Raw genomic sequence first — 21,386 nt, forward strand, 5'->3', positions numbered from 1 at the left:
TGATCAGGAAGGCCTCCTCTTTCAACAGATATGACTTTAGTGTAAGGATTCCTTCTAGTTAATAAAGTTAGCAAAATATGATGGTGAGTAGTCCTACAAAAATCCCTTAATATGTTCGGTATTATGAAAATACACACAGAAATAGGAACTAATTTGCTTGGTCCTATTTCTTAGCAGAGATATAAAAATACAAGCAGCAGAATGAGAATAAACCAGCCCCACCTTTCTCTAACAACAGACACAATCTTTTAGGTAAAAGAAAAGAATGTTTACTTACGACCTCATATGTTAGGAACATAGGCTCTAGCTTAGAAGAAAGAAAATAGCAGTCTCAGTTCATTTTAGTGGTTTAGTATTGATGCTCTCAGAGAGAGCATCTGTGCCATGCGGCCTCTCTCAATGGTGGATAGATCAGCAATGGAGAATATTCAAAAATCCCCCGGGACAAAGGAGGAGGAAGTCAGGTAAGTAACCCCACCCATTAGGAAGTTACATCATGGTAAAACAGGTACATGGGATATTCTCCAAATATCCCTTAAAGGGAACATGCAACATTTGCCTATTCCAACATAATACTGTATACATGATGATGGATTATGGAAGCAACTGCATGTATTTTATTATACATGTCATCTGCAAGGATAACCACCACTGAGAAGCAAGGGAACGTCCATAGTTCCTGGTTCCCCAGATAGGCAGGCAAGGCAAAGGAAAGGAAAAGTGAGCACCTTGGAGGGAAATTAAGGTATGGGTTCAGCACCACAGACAGTGCTCCGTACTTTGCATGCAAGCAGGGGTGTAGTCATCCAGGGTGTTGTGGGGGTTCTTAGATCCCTTACTATTTTGGGAGCAGGGTCCTATGTCTCCAGTGTCATACAAGCCAATCAGCATGAAAGGGGAGTGTGTCCACCACTGAGAAGAATCTTCTCACATGCTCCGTTGTCCTTTCCTGCTGTTTGGAGCCCATCAGAGTGAAAGGAGGTGAGTCAGCCACTGAGATGACTCTTCTCTGAGGATGGCAACAAGGGAGAGGGCTTTCTCAGTGGTGGCCCCCAAATTATGGAATGATCTCCCTGACGAGGTGTGCCTGGCGCCAACACTGTTATCTTTTCGGCACCAGGTCAAGACTTTCCTCTTCTCCCAGGCATTTTAGCATGTGTTTTTAAATTGTTTTTTTAAAAGTGTTTTTAAATTTGTATATTTGTTTTTAATGTTTTTAATTGTTGTAAACTGCCTAGAGAGCTTTGGCTATGGGGTGTTATACAAACGTAATAAATAACAACAACAACAACAATCTCAGCAAGGTTGTGAACCAACTGCGTGAGTTTTATAGCAGAGCTAGGTCATTGCCTGGAGGCCGCAGTGCCTGAATGCTGCCAGTTAAATGGCTTGTACCTATTTCTGCAGCCAATGATAATGAGGTTTCCAACTACAAGGATCTCTCCTCTGGGGACCAGCCATCAAGAGTCTGGTGGCAGAGGTGTCCTCAGAGCTTAGGGGAAGGAAAGCAGACTCCAATGCTCATGCACCCACATTGGACAGACCAGAATATGAATTCATCTTTCGCATGGAGCTGCAAATGCTGGAGGACTGAAAAGTCCTGGTCCAGGGCAATGACAATGACAATACAGTTCTTACCAAAGCGTTCAAGACACTTTGTGATCTACAATAGTCTTATAACAGAAGTGAGGGAAGGAATCAAGATGGGGGCCTGCTCTATGTGTTTAGGTTCCTCCTGTAATTTAGAACCCTGAATGTGCAGAGTTCTAAATCATCAGGAGGACCTACATGCCTATGGAGCAGTCTCCTCCTCTTCAGACCTTTCCTATGTGTGGGGACTGGAAGGGAATGTGAGAGAGGGGGGCAAGGCTGGCAGATATGGCCCTGCTCTCTTCATGCAATTAAAACCACGCAGAGGAAAACTACCCAAATAGATCTAAGTGTGCAAGTCTCATGGGTGATGCTTTGCTGCCACTGCACTACCTATGGGATGCAACTTTGCTAAATTGGAATTTCAGAATGCCATTGTTTCCTATCAGTCCCTAATCAGACTTCCTCCATTACTAACAGCATATGTCATCATGACCTTCCTCCATGGAGCTCAGGACTGTATACCTGGTTCTTCAACCACCCCTCCCTCATCCTAGAATAAGAGTTGGAAAGAGGGATGTAGCCTGTGCTTGCCCAGAGTGCTTTGTGGCTAAATGCAAATTTCAACTCTGGATCCCCTCCCCAGTCCTAGTCTGACACACTACATATAATGCTGACTCTTGCAATGCATCAGGAATAAACTGCCTTGTACTGAATCAGTCCATTGTTCTGTTTTGCTCAGTACAGTCTAGTGGCAGTGGCTCTACAGAGTTTCAGGCAGAAGTCTGTCGTAGCCCTACGTGGAGATGACAGGGACTGAACCTGAGACCTTATCTCTGCAAAACATGTGCTCTAAGACCAAGCTATCCTCCTCCTCTCAAAAGCCGCAACATTGACGCTTGACTCAAAAAGCTGTAAGAACAGAGAACTACAGCAGTAAATCTGTTTATTGGAACCCTGAGAGTAAGGATCAGACAAGGCTGAAACTATTAAGCATATCCATTGTGTTGAAAGGGAATGTGTTTTAAAAGGCTTGAGCGCGGACAAGCCACATGTATTAAGGCACACTTTCGTATAACATCTTAAAATCTCATTTGATACTTAGCGACTTATGAAAGGATTTGTGGGGAAGTATAACAAAGGAGAGGATTAAATAACAGAAAGAAAGTCAATAAAGCAGTTAAGTGAATTATTGTTTTTCTGCTTCCATCCTTTTTTTATTCACACAGTGCCTGTTATGGTTATCATAATGTACTATTGCAAAGTGCTTCAAGTGTAATCCATCTTTGAATTGATTTTTCACTGATTCTCAGAACAAGGTGGGTCACCTATAAATGCACCTATAAAGAGTTCTTTGTGCACTCCTTTTTCTACACTCACAAATGTCTTCCTACCAGAGATGAGTCCCCATTAATTTAAACAGAGGGACCCAAGTCACACATGCAAAGAAATATATGCAAAGAATACACCCCTGGTTGGGAGATGCCTTTGTATATCAGAGCTATTGCACCTGGAACAAACACTGGATTAGAGGGGGGGAACTTAAGTGGCAATCCTATATACACTTTCTTGGGAGTAAATTGCATTGAATTCATGGGGTTGACGTTTGAGTAATGATGCATGAAATTTGGCTGTAAGGCTGCTTAATGCATCAGACCATCAGAATCTCCTGGATATTGAGCCTAGTCTTATTATGGCCAAGGTGTGGCCTCTCTAGTCCATGATGGGGATCCAGATCTTGTTAGACTCTATCAGCCCCAGCCAGAATGGCCAATGGTCAGGCATGGTGAGAGTGGAAGTCCAACAGCATCTGGAGGACCACTGACTCCACATATCTCCGTTGTAGAGCACCATTATCTATGGCAGGTTGGTCCATCACTTATGGTGAGAAAAAAACACTCCAGTGATCTCAGCAAGTGATCATAAACCCTTCCTTGTGAACATCAGACATGGCTGATAAGTCATCCTAGTACAGAATAATTTGGAGAGATCAGTTTCTTTAAAACTGAAATAAACTCAAAGTTTCATCTTATATTCCTACTGTAAATAGATACTGGTGTAATTTTGCCTCAATAGTCATATCTAAATTCTAGTATTCAGGGAGCTTTGATTGCCGCTCATATGTATTGTAATCCTCTACTCAGCTGTGTACTGAGCCACTGAAATCAATCAAGTGCAGAACTGCAGTCCTAGTTCACTACACTGGAGACTTTTTAAAGTTCATTTATTATTGATATACTACTCATAATTTTAATAGTTCTCAAAGTACTTTTTGATACAATTTTTTTGATGGCAAAAGTTCTGCTCATATTTTTTTTCTATGCCAGCACTGCCAGTTTTTTTAAACAAATTCTTCCTCAACAGCACTGCGTCATATTTTACCACTTATTGCGTAAGGTCCCTATATAGGTTTGGAGCATGTAGCTCTGAAAACTGGGTAGCTTATTTGTTTATTAAACTTCCACCCTGACCTTCTTCTCAAAGGAGGCTAGGGTGGCAAACAGTAAAATGTTAAAACAGTATAATTTAAAATCAAACAAGACATATTTAAAACATTAAAAACCATTTTAAAACATCTAAAAACGTTAAAAGCAATCACATACAGTTACTAATTTCACTGTTGCCATGGCAACTGGTTTTAGCCATCAAACACCTGGCTAAACAGGAATGTTTCAAAATTTCTTCTGAAACTCAACAGGTGCACCTCACCAGGGAGAGCATTCCACAAATGTGAACCACCACCAAGAAGGCCCTGTCATGGGTTGGCACCTTTTGGGCAGCAGCCAGAGGCACCACTAACTGGTAGTGGCAGCCTCTGATGCCAACTCTAGTGTCAAAGATGGCTGACATTGGGGATGCGCTCCTTTATGGAATTGGGTTCCAAGCCATTTAGGACTTTGTACACTAGTACTAACACCTTGAATTGGGCTTAGTAGCTCACTGGCAGCCAGTGCAGAGCTTTCAGGACTAGTAACACATGATCCCATTGGGCTACCCCATTTACTAGCATAGCAGCTGCATTCTGCACTAGCTGCAGTCTTGGGACCGTCTTCAAGGGCAGCCCACATAAAGCATATTACAGAGTCCAAATGGAAGGTTACTAGAGCTTGGACAACTGAGGCCAGGCTATCCAAGTCTAGGAATGGCTGTAGATAGCAAACCAGCCTAAGCTGGACATAAGGAGTCCTAGTCCCAGAAGTCACTTGAGACTCAAGTGACAAGTTGGAATCCAGGAATACTCCCGGATTATGAACCAGTTTCTTCAGGAGTGTATCCCTTCCCAGAACAGGTCATACACCTAATTCCTGGATATGGGAACTACTCACACACAGCACCTCCATCTTCTCAGGATTCAGTTTATTAGCCCCCATCTAGCAGTTCACCACTTCTAGACACTAGTCTAACATCTTCACAGCCTATCCTGATTCCGATGGAATGGAAAGATAAATATGTGTGTCATTAGTATACCGATGGCACTGTGTTTCAAATCCCTGGATGACAGCTCCCAATGGTTTCATGTACATGTTAAATAGCATAGGTCTAGGAGATAGAATGAACCTTGCAGGACCCCACAGCTCAAAAGCCATGGGGCCAAGCAACAATCTGGTACAGTAATACCTCAGTTAACAAATCCTCCAGAAAAGAAGCTCCTTTTAATCAAGTCTTTTTTGGGTGCGGGGGGCATGGGGGAGCGTACACCCTGACATGGTCAGAATGTGACTCCTTGTTTACTGGATTGAAGGTGCTGCAGGCAGCTCCCTCACACATGGCTGGAATGGTGCTCCTTGCCAGGTGGTGCAGGTGCCTCTGCAGTAAACGATGTTTTGGGTGCCCTGGAAACACTGTTTACTGCAGCTGTGTCTGTCTGAGTGTAGGGGAGAATGGCACAGAGAGAGAGAGAGACAGAGCAAAGGGTGGTAGTGGTGGTTGCCTGTTGCCTGCCTGCTTGAGTGTATGGAGAAGAGAACTGTGCTCAAAGTTTGAGTTTGCTATAGCAAAATGCTACATGATTAAAAAAAAAAGGCAAGGCAGGCATCCCTGGATGCATTTTGGAAGAAGCCTTCAAGTGGTCTGTATGCAAGGCTTATCTGACCTGGTTGTTTCATTTCAGACATGCATATCGTTAGTTTTGAATAAAACGTTTTTTGAAATATAGAATCATAGAATTGTAGAGTTGGAAGGGGCCTATACGGCCATCGAGTCCAACCCCCTGCTCAGTTTGCATACAAACATATATTCAACTGCTCTTCTTTTTTTGTGGTGTACGAACCTATCCCTATTCTTCCCATGTTATTCCTACCTGTGCTAGGAAAGTTTGTGTTAAAGTAATGTCCAGCAACACATCTACTTACTGTACTACTTTCTGGTGATGACCCTGCAGGTAGGAGGGGAACCACTTTAATACAGTCCTTCTAACTCCCAACCCTCTGGGCCATTCCATAGTCAATGGTTTCCAAAGCCATTGAGGAGAACCAACAGGGTTGCACTCCCACTATCTCTCCCCCAATAGAAGTCATCAATCAAGGAAACCAAGGCTCTTTTAGTGCCCAAACTGGCCCTTATAACCATTTTTCCCCTACAGTAACTTTCATTCCAATCAATAAAAATAAAATGAACTTTTTCACACCAGGGTATGTGAACAACCTGAGGCTTCACTGCTGGAATTTACCAATCAATCTGTTGTTGTAATTCATTTTTAAAAGACAAATCTCCCTCATTTACTGTGTTACAGCAAGGAAAAGATAACATGAAGCTATATGCTGACGATATACAAAAATAAATGGGTCTTAAGGCTGCATGCAGATAGACAAATGTTGAGAGGTAAGACTGCTGTGGATCTCATACTTTCTGGATCTTTCCTTAAAGAACTGTGTTCGTCTCTCTTCCAGTTTCTCCAAGAATCCTGTTGGGTAGACTGCTAATTACCTGACTCTTGTGGCAATCCCCACCCCAGTATCAATCCATTTTTCAATGGATTGACTTTTTAAGAAGTGTCACATATTTAACCAGATAAACATAAGAGCACCTGAACATTATTTTTAAACCTCCAAAAGTGTGTGTGCTTGTGTAGCCATGTTGGACGGTTGCAGTGAACAACAACAAAGAGTCTTGTGGCAACTTGAAGGAAAAATTCAGTATAAGCTTAATTTTGCCATTAATGTCAGTGAGGCTTAGAAGTGCTTAATGAACATGGGGAGTTTTCTTATCATCACTCCTTCTAACAGAAAAATCAGTTGGTGAGTGCCAGTGAGGGGCTCAGATTGTGAAGTAAAAGGATATGACCCGGGAGATTGTCACCCACACTTAACTTACAGCTTCTGCAGCAGAAATGGAAGAAACACAACTGCTCTTGTTCCTGGCAGCGAAAGAGTGACGGCTGGACACAGAAGACCTGAATGAAGACTCATTTACAGAACTTGTTGAAAGATCACTTTGTGATATCCGTATAAGGAATCTCAAGCAAGGGACAGCATTTCGGATAGTTTTCCTAAAAGACAGAAGAAAAATAATGTAAAACAGAACTTCATGGCAAGACGGCTTGGGGAATATTTTGGAAGAGGGAGTTAAGCCTTGGTTCTTTTAATTCCACTTGTTTAAGAGCCAGTTCAAGCACTACAGGCCCTTCCAGGAGTCATTTTATTGTGTATTCATGATTTATTTATGCATTCTCACTTTCAGTACGGTTGGTACCTGAAAAAGATTTGGGGCAGACATACTAGTTTGTTTCTAATCAGTTCGTGTCCTTTAAATTCCTGTTGAAATCCTTTAACTTTTTATACCACAGATATTCCAGGGCTTCTTTTGTCCTGCTTTCATTGTGCTGTAATGCAAGAGTGTCCCTCAAGACAACAATAATGCAATATTGTTGAGGAAGCATCACAGAACAACTCATAAAGAGGAATGATGTGTGGATGATTCTGTATGAATGTACCACTAAGGCATGGTTAGTGCATCAGTGACATGTTGCAGAATACACCTACAAAAAACACCAGTTGGGAAGGGCCCTACAGCTACAAGGTGGAAGAAACCATCAGAATATGCTGGAACAGAGCGGGACTCCAGAAAGCATACAGTTCTAACTATGTGCCTTGTGTTGTTTCATATTTATTGAGAATCAATAAAATAAAAAAACCCTACACTGTTGCTGCAATTACCTGGGTGAGTGTGTCATTTCATTCACATGCCACCTTGTTCACAAATAAAGCAAGAGAGGTGTTTAATTTTTGCAAGGCAAGGCAAGCTGGCAAGTTTCCATTCTACTCATTTTCTTTTAGTTTGTTTTTTAGTTTATTTATATGCCGCCTTTCCACAGTGAGCTGTGCCCAAAGTGGCTTACAACAAACATTCAAAATACAAAACACTGAGGAAGGGGAAAGAAGTCAGTTTACAAAACAACCAATGCATTCAAAAAGGACAAAAACAAACAATTTAGCAAACATTCAGTATTACAAAATAAATAATTGTCACATCATTGCTCTTTGTACCTCTAGCCCCTAAATGTATTCCTGCTCTTTAGGAAGTCATCTTGGAACAAGATCTTCCTAGCGCCTTAGTATTGAGCATGCTCAGTCCTCCTCATCAGAAAACAGGACAGACATAATGTTGTTACTTGGTAATTCAGGTTTGTTTTGAACTCATCAAAGCACAGAGGAATTGAGGAAGCTGCTGTACACTGAGGTCACATTCATATCATACATCTACAGAGCTTGGAAAAGTTACTTTTTTGAAATACAACTCCCATCAGCCCCAGCCAGCATGGCCACTAGATTGGGCTGATGGGAGTTGTAGTTCAAAAAAGTAACTTTTTTTTTGGACTTCCCAGGAGGATCCCTCCGCCTGTGCAGCCTCTGAGACGGGCTCCCGTCTTGGATGAAACTTTTTCAGCTTTAAATCCAGTCAGAAGGGTCTTTTTTGACTGGGGATAATTTCTTCCGGATAAGGAAGAAACGTGAGATTTCCCACACAGCTTTGTTGTGATTGTTGGAGACTGGAATTCGTCAGAATTGTCTGTGAAAGAAGGTCTTCCAGCAGCTCGGACGGAGCGAGGATTTCTAGCTAGCTCAGCTGAATAAGTGACCCGTTTTCTTTTCTCTTTAAAGAAGAACGGACCAACAGGCAAGAATTCTCCTGTCTACATTTATTACTTTCTTATCTATACAGCTAAAGAGATTTGTCAGAGAACCAGCAATTAAGAAAACCTGGGTGAGTCAAAAATTTCCTTCTCTTTTACTCACGGAACTAAGGGGGAAGAAAATAAAAATAGCCTATCTTTTTTTTTATTGCAAAAACTGACATGGAAAATAGCATTATAAAGATTACAACGGATGAGGGGTTTCTGATTGGAAGAGAAAAGAAAATTCTTTTTGATTTATAAGACTTTTGTGTAATATATGTCTGGGACTATTTTTTCTGATCTACTTTTTTTTTTTGACAAATCTGCTCATTCTTTCTGCTACTAGTTAATTGGACGCTGTGAACTAAAGCTGTTTTTGCACTTCTGGGCATATAAGAGATAAGGGCTGTCTAGAGTGTGATGCCAGTTGGTTTGAAAGATTAACTCCTTTGTAACTGGATAAAGAAATAAACTGCTCTTTGCTTGAGACATTGAAAATTGAAGGAGTTTTGTTCCTTTGGCTTTAAGAATGACAATTAAGAAGATCATGGATGTACAAGAAGGGACTTTATCTTTAGACATGTTTCAGAAAATAATGAATGGGATTAAGTCAATAAAACAAGAACTGAGAAATAATAGTCAAGCGTGGAGAATTGAATTTGACGAAATGAGACAGGAGCTGAAAGAAATTCAGGATTCTATGAGAAAGGAGAATAAAGATAGATCTGGAAAACCAAAAAAGGATGAAAGAGAAATTAAAGGCAAGGTTCAAACTATGGAGATTGGATTAAATATGGACATGGAAAAAGATTTGGATTTCCTGGCTGTGATGGATCCTGGAGACAAATATTACGGTTTGGAACTCAGCGCTGTCCCTGAAGGAATTGAAGAAACTGGAGATAAAGATATTATCGGTTCAAAAAAACTCCTGGACTGAAAGGATTTGATGGAACTTGAAATGGAGAAAGTTAACAGAATTAATCCCGGTTTTGTGTCAATGGAAAAATCTTCAAGAGATGTGCTAGTGTATCATGTAAAAAAGAGGAACAGAGATGCGGCTTTGCAACAATACTTCACTGATACGTTCGGAATTGATGGCAAGAAAATATCTGTGATAAAGGAAATTCCTATCAGACTCTTATTATATGACTATGACAGCAAGATTATTGGGTGCGTAAAGATGGAAGATGGAACCAATACGGATAATGGAAGAAAAACGATTTGAAATTACTGGACTTAGTAGACTTGATCAGTTGGATTAATTGACATGTTTATCTAGAAAAAAAATTGATGGACATATATCTCAAGGATTGGAAACTTCTCTTTGACTTTTTGTGGAAGAATAAAATGATATGATGTTAATGAGATTTAAAACCAATTAAGATAACTGCTGGAGGAAGGTGATTTTATAATCTATTAAGAGACAGGCTTGTTATATATTATAGATTTATAGCTGAACTATGACAAATCGGAAGTCAATATTTTTATATATATTTTTTCTTTTTTTATTGTATTAGTTATTGATTTGTGTTTTTTCTTTTTGTATTGTTTTGGTTTTGAAAATTTGAATAAAAATTAATTTAAAAAAAAGTAACTTTTCCAAGCTCTGCATCTAAATCACATTTAAAGCCCACAGCTTCCTTCAAAGAATCCCGGGAATGGTAGTTGACCCCTCACAGAGCTACAGTTCCCAGCACCCTGAAGAAACAACAGTTCCCAGGATTCTTTGGGGGGGAGGAAGCCATGTGCTTTAAATGTATGGTAACCAGAGTCAGATCATTGGTCCATCTAGCTTAGTGTTGACTATTCTGACTGGCAGTAGCTCTTATGGATTTTCAGGCAGGGACATTCCCAGCTCTACACAGAGATGCCAGGGATTGAACTTGGGACCGTGTGCACACAAAGCAGATGCTCTACCACTGAGCTACACTTTCATTGCAAAAATAAAATAGAATTAGAGCATCTGCTCTGAGCGTCATTAAGTTAATATGTCAGACAAATGAATAAAAAAGTGTGGTTATCCTGTTGTGTAAAGTTTGGTCCTAATAAATCATTTTTTTCCTAGAACTGCAACCTTATTTGTGTCTTACTTTGTATATTTTTTGATTAATCTAAAACAGCAACTTCCTTGAGCATTACTACAACAGAATGAACTTATATGTGAACCATTAATGAAATACTTTTCTGAGCCTCCCACTGGCTGCCCATTTGCTACCGGGCCAAGTTCAAGGTTCTAGTTTTGGTATACAAAGCCCTATACAGCTTGGGACCAGGACACCTGAAAGACCGTTTTATCCCTTATAAAACCAGTTGATCACTGCGCTCTGCAGGTGAGGGCCTCCTGCAGATACCATCTTATGAGGAGGTCTGTTCTGCACAACGCAGGAAAAGGACCTTTAGTGTGGTGGCACCTACCCTGTGGAATTCCCTCCCCTTCAATATTAGACAGACGCCATCTCTGTAATCTTTTCTGCACCTATTGAAGTCCTTCCTCTTTCAACAAACCTTTTAAGTTGAGACCTTATCCCAGTCTGCATCTGTGTTGGAATTGCTTTTTAATATGTTCTTAAACCTTTTTTAAAAAATGTTTTTTAATTTTTTCTGAAGATGTTTTGAAAGCTTAAAAAAATTTTTTTTAAAAGATGTTTTGTTTTAATGTTTTTTAAAGTCTGTTTTATGATGTTTTAAAGTGTCTTTAGTGCTTTTGTTTGCCACCCTGGGCTCCTGCTGGGAGGAAGGGTGGGATATAAATAAAATAATAAATAAATAAATTCCACATATTATTTACTTGCCTCATTTTAATCTCATCTTTCATTCAAACAGCCCAAGGGCAGCATACATTCTTAGCATCCTCTTTTATCCTCATAAAAACCTGTGGGATAGGCTAGGCTAGTGTATCTAGCTAACCCAAAGCCACCCAGTGGGCTTCATGGCCTAGTGACTCAGTTTTCCCTGCTCCTAGTCTGGCACTCTAACCGCTACACCATTCTCCAATGTGGTCTGTGAGCTATTAAAGAATGATTGATTATTGACTGTGCATGGAATGCAGCATGTCTTTACCTCATGGAATGGATTCTTTATATTAAAGAAGTCATATGGCAAATTCACCTCTTCCCACCATTTGGGAGCAAGCTTCCAAACAACAGGATTTACGTGTTTCTCATTAATCAGAATGGCTTATGCAAATACATTTCAGTATATTAATTACCTGCAAAGAAATTAGCCTATGTAAATAGTGTTTTCTCCCCTATTTGGACCTTCCGACTATGCTGCAGTTTGTGCTTGCACTGCAGTGTTAATTCAGTCTGCCTATGCTGCACAGTGCTATCATATGTAATGTTCTATCAGCCATTATTCTTCTGTTTGTGCAAGAGGTTTGCAAGCTCTTCTGCATGTGGAAGGGGACCTTTAGATTCTTCCCTATATTTATATTTCAGTGGGGTGTTCTAGGGGTTTTGCTGTAAATGTAGTTACATATCCTTATTCTTCAGGGAACAAAGTAGAGTAAAAATATAAGGATGCTTCTAGACTGTCACTGTTTTCCAGAGAGATTCAAGTGTTCTGTTGCTCTAGCACAACAAATCCACTTTAAAAAAGAACAGGACTTCCTGCAGTTCAGAAAGCAATGGGGAAATGCACTGAAAATGTGGGATGAACAAATGACTAATGGAAAGACCTATGAACACGCTGCAAGCAAATGAGGATGAATGCCAGATAAATGTCCATTGTCTTATGACCACCCCACAAACAAATAAAAAAGAATGCTTAATAAAGACAAGGTATACAGTAATCTAATCTCCACGTAAGCTTTGTGCAAATCAGGATGAACGCTGGATAAATAGGTCATCTGGAGGAGCCCCACGGCTATAGTTCTGCAGCTAGTTGTGTGCCTGATTGCCCCAGGAATCTAAGGGACTTCAGCAGTAACGTACTAGGATGCATTATAGGATGCAAATATAGAAGCAGCCAAGCCTTGCAGGAAATACCAAGTTCTCACAATGCAAATATAAAGTATAAATTAATCCTACATCCCTCCAGCTGACATAACTGGAATCTAGGATGGCAGTGTGAATAACTGCTTCCCAAATTTGAGGAACTTTGCATATTTTGATAAATAAATAAAAAGTATGGAGAAATTCCACCAAAGAAATCATGAAAAAATGCCATATTTCCATCTATCAAATAATGCTGTTACTATACTATACTCTGTATATCCCTCTCTAGGGTCCTTCAAAGACAAGCTACAAATGGTTCCTTATCTGTCTGCTGGCATGGCTGAAGTCACACTGATTGTGTATGCTGCCACCTAGTGGCAGAGTCTTGTATCATTTAAAACACAGTATTTTCTTCTTTTAAATGTAAAACAAATTTATTTACATGTTGGCAATGATCCAAAACAGAGTTATGTGTGCTTGAGTAGGACACCCTACTCCCTCCTTGGTAGGCTTTCGCCAAGGATTAAAAATGTGGCTATTTCAGCGGGCATACAGGATCCCTAGCAAATTTTAGTATATAACGTACAGATGTGGGTGGGTTGATTAGTTGAAGACTGTATTTATATGTCGTATTTATATTGTATTTATTTGCTGTATCTTATTTTAATTTATGTGCGCCGCCTAGAGTGGCCGTTCACTCGGCCAGATAGGCGGCATAAAAATAAAATTTTGTTATTATTATTATTATTATTGAGTTCAATGTCTGTGGACATTATGTCTATTTAAAAGGGAAAGTTTCAGAAAAGCTTTGTGGGAAGTCCTGTGCTTTCTCTCATACACATCATCAATTTAAGAACGTAAGAAGAGCCCAGCAGGATCAGGCTGATGGCTCATCTAGTCCAGCATGCTGTTCTCACACTGTTTGCATAGTAGCTAACCAGGTGCCTGTGGGAAGCCCACAAGCAGGACCTGAGTGCGATAGCACTCTCCCCACTTGTTATTCACAGTAACTGACATTTTACAGGCATACTACTTCCCACAGTGGAATTTGGAAATCAAAACTTTGTAGGATATTAACAGTAGCATAGACATAAATTTCAAAGTTCAGGAGCTCATCATGACAGCCCCCAGAGCCATGACTCAAAGGAGACTTCATAGCCAAGGAGAGACAAAGAAATGCAGGCAGCTGTGTTGATCCATTATTATATATACCCACAAGAAAAGCGGCACTACATAGCACAATACCAAACTTATTAGGAATGGCATGATTGCAATCCTATGCACATTTTCCTGGAAGTAAGCTCTATTGAACTTAGCAATGTTTACCACCGACTGCATAGGCTGAACTTGTAAAACACAATGAGCTTTAACAACACACATTCAGCCTGCTGAACATTAACCTTTAGCGTTTAATTAGAAATGCAAATAACCTGGCTGTCATTTAAACTGCTTGCATAAAGTAGGAACTCAACCAAAGGAAAGGAAAGAAGTAGCCTCCACTTAATTATTTTCCTCATTCTCTGACTTTCACTATGCCAGTGGTCTGGAAACTCTGGTCTGTAGGCCTCACTATTTGGCCCATGGGACAAGCCACACCTACCTGCCCATCTCCTGATGTCATATGATGTCAAACACAGGACAGGTAAACCTATGGGGCCAAAATCCCTCTCCAGCTGCTGGAAGAATTTGGCACTTTTCCTATCACCAAATTTTAAAAGCGTCAAATTACAGCTGAAAATGAAGACTCAGAAGCGCACTGAGAGTATGCTCCAAATTCTTGCTTTGCGGTTGCAGCCTGAATTCAAGCTGCAGCTGCAAAGGGGAAAAAAGAACTGGGAGTGCACTTTTATGGCATTCCCTGTTCTTTCTTTGGAGGTTCAAAGTTGAATCACCTGATGTTATATGATGTCAGGTAATTGACAGGTGGGCAAAAGAAGTTGCCCACACATCCAGTTCTCCACTCCTGCTCTATAGTAATCTGACACAAACAAACTTGGAAGCCTCCTTATCACCTCGTTAATTTGCCAAAGGAATGTCCATCAATTACTCTGGCACTTTGGAAGATGTCATCATGCCTCCTTTGGAAAAGGCCCCAGAACTGTCCTGCATTAGTCGTCTCCACTATACCTCTGGATATTAACAAACAATCTGTGACAATTCCTGAAATGCCTTTTTCTTTTTCATAATAATAGTGACAATGAGAAAGAACCATCAGATGAAAAAAGCAAGACAGAACAATCCATTATTGGCCACACCCATTCTACCCTGATGGGATATGGGTTCCATTCCATTCCATATTAAAATTTCATTATTTGTTTCATCTTAGCTAAGAGAGAGAAACTTGATGTAAAAAGAAAATGAATGTGCTCAACACCTGTCAGAGACTAAAGAGATCCAAAACTAAAATGGAATTATTGTGGCATGCTTAACAATAAGATTGGCATGATTAGCATATGGCAATTATTTCGGGACTCAAAGGGTTGCCAGGTGCTATGAGCAGATGTTCATTATCTCCTTTTTCAATGTCAATATAATTTTGAATCATCTGATCAATTCTTCACCGCTTCAAGGACTTCTGTGCAATGGGTCCTGCAAAAAGATTATGGAAATCTAAATAAGAAATATTGGGGAGACCTTTGGGGTGGGGACAGAGCTATGGTAAGATGGAATAGGCAAGGCAAGGCCTGTAGTTAGAAATAGCTGAAAATGGAAAAATGGACTGCCTTCAAGTAGATCCCGACTTATAGCGACCCTATGAATGGGGTTTTCATGGTAAGCGGTATTCAGAGGGGGTTTACCATTGCCTCCCTCTGAGGCTAGTCCTCCCCAGCTGGCTAGGGCCTGCTCAGCTTGCCACAGCTGCACAAGCCAGCCCCTTCCTTGTCCGCAACTGCCAGCTGGGGGGCAACTGGGCTCCTTGGGACTATGGAGCTTGCCCATAGCTGCACAGGTGGCATGGCACGTAATCCCTGAGCCATTCCCTGTGGGAGTGATCTTTAGCTGGCCCTCGACACCCAGGAGACACGAGCAGGGATTTGAACTCCCAGACTGTGGACTCCTAGCCAACTCTCCTCCCCATTGTGCTATCAAAGCTTATTTCTATGCTGTCTTTTGGCCAAAAAATTCAAAGTGCTGGTTTTAACCTATAAAGCCTTACACAGCTTAGGACCACAATACTTGATGGAACGCCTCTCCTGACACGAACCCACCCGTACACTACGCTCAACATCCAAGGCCCTCCTCCGGGTGCCTCCTCTGAGGGAAGCTGGGAGGAAACATACAGGCAGCCAATGCAAGCGGGCCAGAATCGGTTTATATGTTCGAACCGTCTGGTCCCTGTTACCAACCTGGCCGCTGCATTTTGCACAAGCTGCAGTTTCCAAACTGTCTTCAAAGGCAGCCCCACGTAGAGTGGATTGCAGTAATCTAACTTGGAGGTTACCAGAGCATGGACAACTGAAGCCAGGTTATCCCTGTCCAGATAGGGGTGTAGCTGGGCCACCAACCAGAGTTTGTAGAAGGCACTCCATGCCACCGAGGCTACCTGAGCCTCAAGTGACAGAGATGGTTCTAGGAGAACTCCTAAGCTACGAACCTGCTCCTTCAGGGGGAGTGCAACCCCATCCAGGACAGGTTGAACATCCACCATCTGGTCAGAAGAACCACCCACTAGCAGCATCTCAGTCTTGTCTGGACTGAGCCTGTTTATTAGCCCTCATCCAGTCCATTGTCGCAGCCAGGCACCGGTTCAGCACACTGACAGCCTCACCTGAAGAAGCTGAAAAGGAGAAATAGAGCTGCGTGTCATCAGCATACTGATGGCAACGCACTCCAAAGCTGTGGATGACCGTACCCAACGGTTTCATGTATTTATTTTATTTATTTATTATTTCAATTTATATACCGCCCTTAGCAGAATAGCTCTCAGGGCGGTGAACAAACAACATGTAGATGTTGAACAGCATGGGGGACAGAACTGACCCCCTGTGGAACCCCAACTCAGCCAGTTGTCCCAGAAGGATACCATGATTGATGGTATCAAAAGCCACTGAGAGATCAAGGAGAATCAACAGAGTCACACTCCCCCTGTCTCTCACCTGACAAAGGTCATCATACAGGGCGACCAAGGCTGTTTCCGTGCTAAAACCGGGCCTGAAACCTGACTGAAATTCATTTAAAACCATACATACCATTGCATAAAATTACTATTATAAGAATGTATTCACTGTACCTGTATCTTGGGTGAATGATTGCATAGATTATGGGATTGTAGATTGCAGAAGCTTTGGCAATAACAGCTGGCACGGATTTAGAATATGGAGTTAAGATCCTGGCATAGCTAGAAATAAGAAAAATAACTAGGAAACTGCTTTTATAAATTATTCATTAACAATGTTTATTACTGTTATTACTACATGCATACTACCACTACTACAGCTGCTGCTGCTACATGTATAAGCCTGCCCACAAACACATGTGCCCTGGGTAGTTTAGAGCATGGGTTCCTAAACTGTGGTCAATGGTCCACAAGCTTCATGCAGATCATCCACAGCATGTCTACGGATTTGTGGTTGAAACAGGAGGTGACACATCCATCGCATTAAAAAGTCTTAATATGATTTTAATTGTGGGACTTCCCAGGAGGATCCCTACGCCTGTGCAGCCTCTGAGACGGGCTCCCGTCTTGGATGAAACTCATCCAGTTTAAATTCAGTCAGAAGGCTCTTTTCTGACTGGGAATAATTTCTTCCGGTTAAAGAAGAAACGTGAGATTCCCCACATAGCTTTGTTTTGATTGTTGGAGTCTGGAATTCGTCAGAATTGTCTGTCTTCCAGCAGCTCAGACAGAGCGAGGATTTTTATGCTAGCTCAGCTGGATAAGTGACCCGTTTTTTTTTATACGGATTAACAGGCAAACATCCTCCTGTCTACATTCATCATTTTCTTATCTATACAGCTGAAGAGATTTGTCAAAGTAACAGCAATTGAGATAACCTAGGTGAGGTAAGACTTTCCTTTTTTTGTTCGTGGAGCTAGGGGGGAAGAAAATATAAATAGCTTATCTTTTTTTTTATTGCAAAAAGCTGACATGGAAAATGGCATTCTAAAGATTACAACGGGCGAGAGATTTCTGATTGGAGGAGATAAGAAATCTTTTTGATCTATGGCTGGGACTACTTTTTGATCTACTTTTTTTTTTGACGAATCTGCTCATTCTCTCTGCTACTAGCTATTTCGACGCTGTGAACTAAAGCTGTTCTTACACTTTCAGGCAGATAAGAGATAAGGGCTGTCTAGCGTGTGACATTAGTTTGTTGGAAAAATTAACTCCTTTGTAACTGGTTAAAGAAATAAGCTGCTCTTTGTTTGGGACATTGAAAATTGAAGGAGTTTTGTTCCTTTGGCTTTAAGAATGACAATTAAGAAGACCATGGATGTACAAGAAGGGACTTTATCTCTAGACATGTTTCAGAAAATAATGAATGGGATTAAGTCAATAAAACAAGAACTGAGAAATAATAGACAAGCGTGGAGAATTGAATTTTACGAAATGAGACAGGAGCTGAAAGAAACTCAGGATTCTATGAGAAAGGAGAATAAAGATAGATCTGGAAAACAAAAAAAAGATGAAAGAGAAATTAAAGGCAAGGTTCAAACTATGGAGATTGGCTTAATTATGGACATGAAAAAAGATTTGGATTTCCTGGCTGTGATGGATCCTGGAGACAAATATTACAGTTTGGAATTCAGCGCTGTCCCTGAAGGAATTGAAGAGATTGGAGATAAAGATATTATCGGTTCAAAAAAATTCTTGGACTGGAAGGATCTGATGGAACTTGAAATGGAGAAAGTTAACAGAATTAATCCCTGTTTTGTGTCAATGGAAAAACCTTCAAGAGATGTACTAGTGTATCACGTGGAAAAGAGGAACAGAGATGCGGCTTTGCAACAATACTTCAGTGATACGTTTGGATTTGATGGTAAGAAAATATCTGTGATGGAGGAAATTCCTATCAGACTTTTATTATATGACTATGACAGCAAGATTATTGGGTGCGTAAAGATGGAAGATGGACCCAATATGGATAATGACAGAAGAGCGATTTAAAATCACTGGACTTAGTAGATTTGATGAGTTGGATTAATTGGCATGTTTATTTAGAAAAAAAAATCGATTGACATATATCTCAAGGATTGGAAACTTCTCTTTGACTTTTTGTGGAAGATTAAAATGATATGATGTTAATGAGATTTGAAACCAACTAAGATAACTGTTGGAGGAAGGTGATTTTATAATCTATTAAGAGATAGGTCTGTTACATATTATAGATTTATAGTTGAATTATAGTGTTTTGAAATTACTGGATTTAGTAGATTTGATGAGCTGGATTAATTGGCATGTTTATTTAGAAAAAAAATTGATTGATATATATCTCAAGGATTGGAAACTTCTCTTTGACTTTTTGTGGAATATTAAAATGATATGATGTTAATGAGATTTGAAACCAACTAAGATAACCGCTGGAGGAAGGTGATTTTATAATCTATTAAGAGATAGGTTTGTTATATATTATAGATTTATAGCTGAACTATGACAAATCGGAAGTCAATATTTTTAGATATATGTATTTTTTTTGTATTGTATTAGTTATTGATTTGTGTTGTTTTCTTTTTGTATTATTTTGGTTTTGAAAATTAGAATAAAAATTAATTGAAAAAAAATATGATTTTAATTGTATTTATATTGTTTCTTCTATTTCTTCTATTATATTTTATTGAATTACAATTTGAATTCTATGGAATGCAATAAAATACAGTATATAAAAATAATGAAAGAGGCAATAAAAAACAATTAAAAATCATAATGCATCTAGCACAGCACATTACAGTTGCTATAACAGACAGGAAAAACATTAAGTGGTCCACCAAGACCCTCACTACATATCACTTTAATGAATATTATAGGTCCCAAACAAAATATCATAGACATTTTACACTTGCTCACAATATTCTAGTTTTGAACCAGAATGTGGTTATTATTATCCACAGGTGATTATTTACAAATGTAAATAGGTGTGCATTTGTGTGTGGATTTTTTAAATAAGAAAACGGGGAACAAATGAGATGTTAATGTGAAGGAGAATAGTGTATCAGGCTTCATTTTCTCTGCAGGAATATTTCAAGGGGTGAGGAATTCACCTCTAACTGGTATTTAATATAGCTTCTGAATGTAGATGTTACTCCTTGTAGATGACAGCATTTATTATAGTTAAATCTCATTCACAGAGCAAGCAAGAGAGAAGAACGGTTTTACATCTCTCAAGGGAATGGAAGTTTCAGGCTAGATTGCTCCCTCCCTTTGTCATCCTTATCTCCTCTTGACTCAGAGGGCTTCATTGTCAGATCGCCACTTACCCTGCCCATGCAATCAGAGTAACACAAGCATATGGAGACCAGGACAGGACAAACACCACAATAGCCACAAAGGCAATTTTTGCCAGCTTCCATTCACTCTTGAGTGACTGTGAGACAGAGGACTTCCGGTTATAGGTTGATCCTAACTTTTGAACATTCCTATGAAAAAAAGGGCAAGAGGTAATAACAGTTCATTCAGGCTGTGACTGGCATTACTAGCAATAAATACAATGGAGCATAGGATCTCTGAACACAACACTCAAATAAAGAACGTGAGATCATATGTTGCGTGTGGTCTCCTATTTATGTATGTGGGTCTCTTATTTATATTTAATTTCTTTCCTACCCCCAATATGCTGATCTCATCCACTTTCGTGAGATAGCTTAGGCTGGTAGCAACTTTGAATGTTACATAAAATTTGGGGTGGACAGGAAGCATAACTTATTTGCACTTCCTGTTCTCTATGTTCTTTGTGAAGTCCAAACTGGATCTCCTCTATGGTGACACATGCATTAAGAACTTGCATGCCAAAGGTGAGGATGTTAGCAAAGGCACATGAATAATGCAAGTCCAGAGAGAAAATCCTGGTAAAAGTTTACTGAACACACTGAACAAAACAGCATATAACATGAGCAGCAAAAACACACACACACACACAAAAAAAACAGAAGGGAAGAGAAAAGACATTAAGCTAAAACATCCAGAAGAAAATTCTCTCACAGCTAGACAGCCCATCAGAGCATGTGTTACTTCAGCAAAGATTACTTGGTTACTATGCAACATCTCCACCCCTCTTGCCTAGCTGACTTACTGATAAGGAGTTAACCCATGTTACATACTGAATGATCTGTACTGTTGCACTTCCAGCAGAGGAGGGATGCAAAAATGTCACTTCAAAAATTACAAAAGATGTGCGCAAAACAAGGAGTATGCATGACATTATTTGCAGTTTTTAAGCCTTGTTTTATGAAGCTTGAATTCTTCTATATCATCCTTATAGAAAAAGTTCAGTGAAAAATATTAACTAATTTAAGGCGCAATCCAACTTGTATTTGTGCCTGGCTTGGAGGAGTTGGATATGACAGATAACTGGCCGAGCTGGCAGGCTCTGGGCATTGCCAGGCTCTGCTGGCAGAAGCCCTCATCCTGGCTGAGCAGCGCCTCCACCAAGACCCTGCCAGCTCAGCCAGGGGTCCATCAGCAAAGCCCAGCCTGGTAAATGGAGCTGGTGCAAGCTGGAGGAAGCCCCGAAAACAGGGCATTCTGGGGGCATGGCAGAGGTGGAGCCGAGGGAAGCAGACTTCTGCTACATCCAACTCCCCTTCAGATC

The 21,386-nt window shown here is 40.3% G+C and overlaps 1 protein-coding gene across 1 annotated transcript in view; it reads right to left on the minus strand.

Annotated features, from left to right (window-relative positions):
* Positions 1–21,386, minus strand: part of LOC133364311 (melanopsin-like) — a 65,328-nt gene that overhangs the window by 4,305 nt on the left and 39,637 nt on the right. Inside the window, exons 7-9 of the mRNA XM_061584678.1 lie at positions 20,056–20,214; positions 16,871–16,978; positions 6,904–7,078 (exon numbers count right to left, since the gene is read on the minus strand). Coding sequence (XP_061440662.1) covers positions 6,904–7,078; positions 16,871–16,978; positions 20,056–20,214 — 442 coding nt within the window. The remainder of the gene's footprint in view (positions 1–6,903; positions 7,079–16,870; positions 16,979–20,055; positions 20,215–21,386) is intronic.

Source organism: Rhineura floridana, chromosome 9, assembly GCF_030035675.1.
Source record: "Rhineura floridana isolate rRhiFlo1 chromosome 9, rRhiFlo1.hap2, whole genome shotgun sequence".
In the NCBI taxonomy this organism is placed as follows: domain Eukaryota; kingdom Metazoa; phylum Chordata; class Lepidosauria; order Squamata; family Rhineuridae; genus Rhineura; species Rhineura floridana.